General features: G+C 50.0%; 1 protein-coding gene across 2 annotated transcripts in view; it reads left to right on the forward strand.

Moving 5' to 3' along the window:
- Positions 1 to 5,503: 5,503 nt before the first annotated feature.
- PRKCA (protein kinase C alpha) overlaps positions 5,504 to 6,630 on the forward strand; it is a 285,172-nt gene continuing 284,045 nt past the window's right edge. Inside the window, exon 1 of one of the 2 annotated variants that reach the window (XM_042455224.1) lies at positions 5,504 to 5,971. In XM_042455224.1, the coding sequence (XP_042311158.1) occupies positions 5,787 to 5,971 (185 nt within the window). In that variant the 5' untranslated portion in view covers positions 5,504 to 5,786. The remainder of the gene's footprint in view (positions 5,972 to 6,630) is intronic. The other variant, XM_042455225.1, reaches the window with a different exon arrangement.

The following is a 6,630-nucleotide window of genomic DNA, read 5'->3' on the forward strand; positions in this document are numbered from 1 at the left end:
CTGATGTTACTATATACCTTGAAGCCAGTGTCCTGCAGTGGGTTGTGTGTTGGATTGAGACTCCAAGGTCCTGTGCGCACTGGCCAGGATACTCCAGTTCCAGTACTGGGTATCCTGGCCCTGGAGCTTCTCCAACTTCCCTCTTTATATCTGCCCTCCATTCCAATGCAGGACAGCTGTTCACATGCACAGCCCTCTGTGTTGCTTGGTGTAGCTGCTGCAGCATTGCATCACTTCATTCTGAGGTCAGAATGAGGTGCCTAGTTATGATCACATGGCTGGGTGCCTCTTTCTGACCTCTGACCTTTCTGACCTGTGGCAGTGGCGGACGCCCTGGGTGGCACAGCAGGACCCATTTCAAACAGCTACCAGGTGTTGGAATAGAGGGCTCAGAATATTCTGGGAAGATTTGAATTATGTGTATTAAGAAAGGTATACCCCATTCTGGTGCTGAATAGGTCAGATGCCATCTGGTCTGTTCACACTAGAACTGGGATTTAGGCCATGTGTCCTTTGGTCTCCCCACCAAGAGGCTGGGAAGTGGAGAGGTTGCTTTACTTGTCTCATGCAAATAGGTCCTTGGAGATCAGGGCTCAATCTAGCTGGCTGTGGGTAAGTCCCACACTGTTGGCCTTAGATGGAGGCAATGGCAAACCTCCGCTGAATAAATCTGGCCAGGAAAACCTTGGCAGAGAGTCCTTCAAAGCTGGAGTTGATTTGAAGTCACATAACAACAACAGTGTAACTCTGTGGTTCTCAAACATTGGGCAGGACCTCCAGGGGGGCACAGGAATTGTGATACTTGGAGGCACTGATCCCTCTTCCTCCTCCTCTTCTGCACAAACTTTTGTGTGTGTAAAATTTACACATGCATTGAGTTAAATACTGAATTTACTTAAATATAACGGTTCTAATTTGGATGATGTTATTTCCTTATAAAATGTTAAACTATGAATATACATGAATGAGCAAATGAAAATATGTACACTAAAACAAGATATTTTTATTCATATACTGTGTCAAGGTGTGTGTGTGTGCAGCATCCGCAGATAGATGGAAAGCGGGGTCTCAAGAGTAAAAAGTTTAAGTGCCACTGCCTTGACTTAATTTGGCCCTAGATGCACCGGATGAGAAATGCTACTAGAAGGAAAGGGCTTCCAAACGTTTAGTGCATGGGAGGTGGTTGCTGTATGAAGCAATTGATACAAGAGCTTTCCTGCCTTTGTGAAACAGCTGACCATAGTGACACAGTTTCTGGATAGTTTCTTCATTTCAGGGCAAGGCAATGGTGATGTAAGTCCCATGAGGTAGGCTCTGTACCTTCATCTTCCCCACCCCTCAGTCATGTGTTTACCCCAGGAATGGGGAACCTTGTGCCTTCCCCAATGTTCCTTGACTGCAAGACCCAGCAGTATTTGCCAAGCTAGTCAATGGTGAGGAATGCTGGGAGCTGCAGTCCAGCATCTGGAGGACTGCACGATTTCCCAACCCAGTTTATTGCTTTGAACGCAGAACTGTGCTGCAGAAACCTGGTGTCACCAAAAAGATTGCAAATCCTCACCCTCCTTGATACACACACAACCCTCTCTCACTCAGGGGGGAGGGTATTCCCTTGGTATCTTTGCCTACCCCTTTTCTTTGGATGTCTAAACTGTATTTCTAAATTCTCAGCTCAAGCTTTACCTGCAATGCTAGAAATTTGGGAACTAAAAGTATACTTCATGACGGGGGCAGCATTCTTATGGGGGGGGGAATGCCCTCCCGAGTCCCTCCCCCAAGAGGTACACAAATAAATGGGTCTTAGAGCAAAGCAAACACGAACTCTCCCTAGAAACCAAGATGACTAAACTGAGATTGTCATGCTTTGGAAGTGACTCACTAGAAAAGGCAATCATGCTTAGTAAGAGAGAAGGCAACAGGGAAAGAGGAAGACCACATTCCAGATGGAAGGAATCAAGGAAGCCAGGCCCTTGACTCTGCAAGACCTGAGTGGGGCTGTTTGTGAGAGGGGGACGTGGAGGCCTGGCCTCTCATTCATAGGGTCCCCATAAAGCCAAGCTGACTTGAGGGCAGTGAACAAGAACAACCACCAGCTACATCTGTGAGTCAGAGATCTGCAGGGAGGGAAGTGAAGGGGAAAGAGAGCCTGCAGAGGTTGCAGAAGACACGGTGGCAGCACCTAAATTCTCTGAAGATGTCAGCCACAGATGTTGGCAAAATGTCAGGAATAAACTCTTTTAGAACATGGCCACATAGCCTGAAAAACCCACAAAAGACTATGGATGCCGGCTATGAAAGCCTTCGACTGTTCCAAGCATTTCAGAGATGGAAGGACCAGAGAGACCCAGTGGGCACTACACTGCCAAATGTAGTGGTTTGAGTGTTAGACTAGGACAGTTGAGACCAGGGTTCAAATCCCTGCTCGGCCATGGAAACTCACTGGGTGACCTTGGGCAAGTCACACTCTCTCAGACTCACGGGAAGCAAGGGCAAACCCCCTTTGAATCAGCCTGGCCAAGATAACCCCATGATATGGTATGCTTTGTAAGTTTTTAACTGTATTGTTCCTTAATTTGTAAGCCTGTTAGTATCCCAATTTTGGATAAAAAGCAAGTAATAATAATAATAATAATAATAATAATAATAATAATAATAATAATAATAATGTATTATAATAATAATAGAAAGCAGAAGAAGGTTAATTTCGGGTCACCATAAGTTGGAATAAGTTGGAAAGTGGGGTTTTCACTGTTGTTGTGTGACTCTCAGTCATTTTTCACTTATGGTGATGTTAAGCTGAAGCTATCATGGGGTTTTCTTGGCATATTTTTTCAGAGGGCTTTTGTCATTGCCTTCCCCTGAGGCTGAGAGAGTGCGACTTGCCCAAGGTCACTCAATGGGTTTTTATGCTCGAATGGGGATTTGAACCCTGGTCTCGAGTCATAACACCCTAAAGATGACACATCATTGGCTTTCTGTCCTATCTCTCGAATCCAGAGCCCTTTCAGCTTCTCCTCAGCCAAGGTGCTGCCACAGTGCAGCAACCTTTGCCTGCCAGCCAAGTGAAGTGACGGGTGATTTTGGAGGGTTCATTTTTTGGAGGGAAAGAGGCATTTTTTTCTGCAGTCTTCAATACCCCACATCGCTATTGGGGAACCGGGCTGGAAGTCTTGAGGAGCTCCAGCTTTCCTGACGATCTGGGGACCTCCAGGGTGACTGGCCGTCCTCCTTTTCCAGGACCTGTCCTACATTTCAGCCTTCTGTCCAGGAGGCATTCCAAAATGTCCTCCAGTTTGAGCATGACTAAGCAGCATGAGTTTATCCTTATATGAGTGTCTTTAGCTTTTATATATCAGCTGGATCCACACTGCAGAAAGAACCCGGTTTGACCCCATATTTAGTGTCATGGCTCAATGCTATGAAATTCTGGGAATTGTAATTTGTTGAGGCATGAGAACTCTGCTACAACTTGAGACCAGGATTTGAATCCCTGCTTGGCCACTGGATGATTTGGGCAAGTCACATCCTCTCAGCCTTAGGGGAAGGTAAAGAAGGTAATGGTGAGGGTGAGCATCTTCTTTTTCCAGGACATAGCCTATGTTTCTTGTCCAGGAAGAATTCCAAAATGTCCTCCATTTTGAGCGTGCCTAAGAAGCATGAATTGATATGAGTGGCTTTAGGTCACATGTGGCCATATCCTCCACTTTCCTTGAGTGTCCTATGTATTCCTGGGCAAAGAAAATTGCTGCCTGCCTTGTCCTTTTTTTGAAGTTAAGCCATTTGGCCCCCCTGGTAATGGTAAAAACCCCTCTGAAGAAGAGGAAACCCTGTGATAACTAGGCAGAGAGACCTTGTCGCTCTTTTGAGACTCACTGAAAGAAAGAAGCTGGCAGCACGATGAGCTTTTCTGGACTTCAGGGCCTGAAGAGACAGGCCAAAAGAAAGCTGCTTCAGGTCACTTTGGAGGTATGCATGCAACCTAAGGACTGGGGAGCAGCTTCTGGCCTCTTAAGATGCATGCGTCATTTAAACAGCATACCTCTAAAGCGACCTGAAGCAGCTTTATTTTGGCTTGTTTGGGACCTAAGTCTACTTCCTCAAAAGCACCCGAGGAAGCAGACTGTAGCCTAGGAAAGCTCCTGCTGTCAACTTCTTTCTTCCAGTGGGTCTCAAAGGTGCCGCAAGATCTCTCTGCAGACTGATTCTACAGACTAACATGACTGTTGGGACGCCAAGGTGCCTGGGGCAAGATGATTTACTGCACCACACTCTCTCTCCCTCTTTGGCATAGCTTTTTGTTTAGGGGGGAGGACCCCCAAAAGCTCCAATGAATCAGGGCTCTGACTCGGAGTGTGGTGGAGTCCCCTTTCTTGGAGATCCTTAAAACAGAGGCTGGATGGCCCTCTGTCACTGGGGATGCTTTGATTGAGAGTTCCTGCATGGCAGAAGGGGGTTGGAGTGGATCGAGGCCCTTGGGGTCTCTTCCAAGTCTAGGATTGCCACAGGAGAATAAGAGCAGAGGCAGTAGTGCCACCTTTTCCACCAAGCAGAGGGGGAGGGAGGGGCCTTTGTGGGGCCTGGCTGGCAGCCTGGGGGTGGTGGTGGTGGTGGCCCCAGAGACGCCTTCCCTGGCCGCCTCCCAAGGAGCCTCCCTCCTCCTCCTCCTCCTTCCAGGGCCAACCCTCGCCCCTCTCCTCCTCATAGAGGACCAGGAGCCCCCGAAAAGGGAGGGACAACCTCACACACACACACACGCAAATATATGTATATATACACACCAAATTAGCCACACACAAATAGATATAGACACCTGTCTATGTAAAATACCAGATTATACACACACACACATGTATATATGAATGAATGAAATGAATGAAATTTTATTTCTAGACCGCTATTCCCTGCAGATCACAGCGGTTTACAAAAACATCATCCAAACCAATGCATAGTCCAACAATACAAAAACCCACCCATAGCATTTAAAAACAATACAAGGGAGGGCTTGTCTATACACCAAATCGCACACACACACACACACACATACCTGTATATATATAATACCAAATTATGCACTCAGACATAGACATAGACACACACAATACCAAATTACACACACACACACGTACTGTATATATAAATACCAAATTATACGCACAGACACACACACAAGCACACACACATATATACACATATACAATTATACACACAGAGACAGACACACACGCATATATAAAATACCAGATTATACAGACACATGGGCATACACTGTATATGCAATTCCAAAGCATACACACAGACACGCGTACTGTATATTTGTGTATCATACCAAACTGCACACACACACACAGAGACCCCTCCTTTGGCGGCGTCCTCCCCTTTTCCCCGGGCCGCCTGGCCCTCCCTTACCCCCGGCCTGCCTCTCTCTCCAACCCCCAGGCTGCCCTGGGCCCTTCCTCCGGGGCAGAAGGAGGCGGAGAGGCAGGAGGGCGCCTGGCTGCAGGGGCAGCAGCAGCAGCCGCAGGCGGCGCCCTCGGGGCTGTCTGCCTGTCTGTCTGCCTGTGAGTCCCGCCGGGGGTGGAGGGTGGGCCCTGTCCCCGCCCCCTCCGACGTCAGGACTCCTCCTGGGCGGCCGAGCAGCTGGAGGAGCAGCTGGAGGAGGAGCAGGAGGCAGCGCCCAGCAGCCAGCCCTCTCTCTGCTCTCTCTCCTCCTGAGCCCCAGCCGCCGGACGGGACGGAGCCTGGGCAGCCAGCGAGAGAGCTTGCCCTTCTCCCCCGGGCGGTGCAGCATGGCCGACGTCTTCCCCGGCGGCGCAGAGCCGGGCTCCTGCTCGGGTCCCGAGGCGGCGGCGCAGCGCTTCGCCCGCAAAGGCGCCCTCCGGCAGAAGAACGTCCACGAGGTCCGCGACCACAAGTTCATCGCCCGCTTCTTCAAGCAGCCCACCTTCTGCAGCCACTGCACCGACTTCATCTGGTGAGCAGAGAGGGCCAAAGAGCCAGCCCCGGCGGGACACTCTGGGCCGCCTTGGCTCCCGCTTCGGGGGAAAGGCGGGCTACACGAATAAAATGAAGCCTAGAAGCCTAGACCCCGAGGGCCACCCAGTCCCACCCCTTCTGCCATGCAGGAACTCCCCATCAAGGCAGATGGCCATCCAGCCTCTGTTTGAAGACCTCCAGGGAGGGAGACTCCACTCCACGCCGAGGAACTCCTTCCACTGTGTTCCACTGTCGGACAGCCTTTACTCTCAGGAAGTTCCTCCTAATGTTGAGCTGGAATCTCTCTTCCTGGAGCTTGCATCCATTGCTCCGTGTCTTCTTTTCTGGAGCAGCAGAAAACAAGCTTGCTCCCTCCTCAGTGTGACATCCCTTCAAATACTGAAACCCCCAAAGGAGACTCCCTCTGCAGAAGGGGGTGGGCCACTCCCCGGGGCCCCTCTCTCTCCCGCCTCCCCCCTTCATACTATGCCCACCAGGAGGAAGTGTCTCTGGGAAGGCTTCCTCCTCCTCCTCCTCCTCAGAGGCTCCCCAAACCTTCCTCAGTGCAAGGGCACCTCCTCTTTTCCCCTTTCTGCTCCCTCCAGTGGGTCCTTCATCCAGGAAGGTTTGAGGGGGGAAAGGATCTCTCTCCAGAGC

This window comes from Sceloporus undulatus, chromosome 2, assembly GCF_019175285.1.
Source record: "Sceloporus undulatus isolate JIND9_A2432 ecotype Alabama chromosome 2, SceUnd_v1.1, whole genome shotgun sequence".
NCBI classification, from domain to species: domain Eukaryota; kingdom Metazoa; phylum Chordata; class Lepidosauria; order Squamata; family Phrynosomatidae; genus Sceloporus; species Sceloporus undulatus.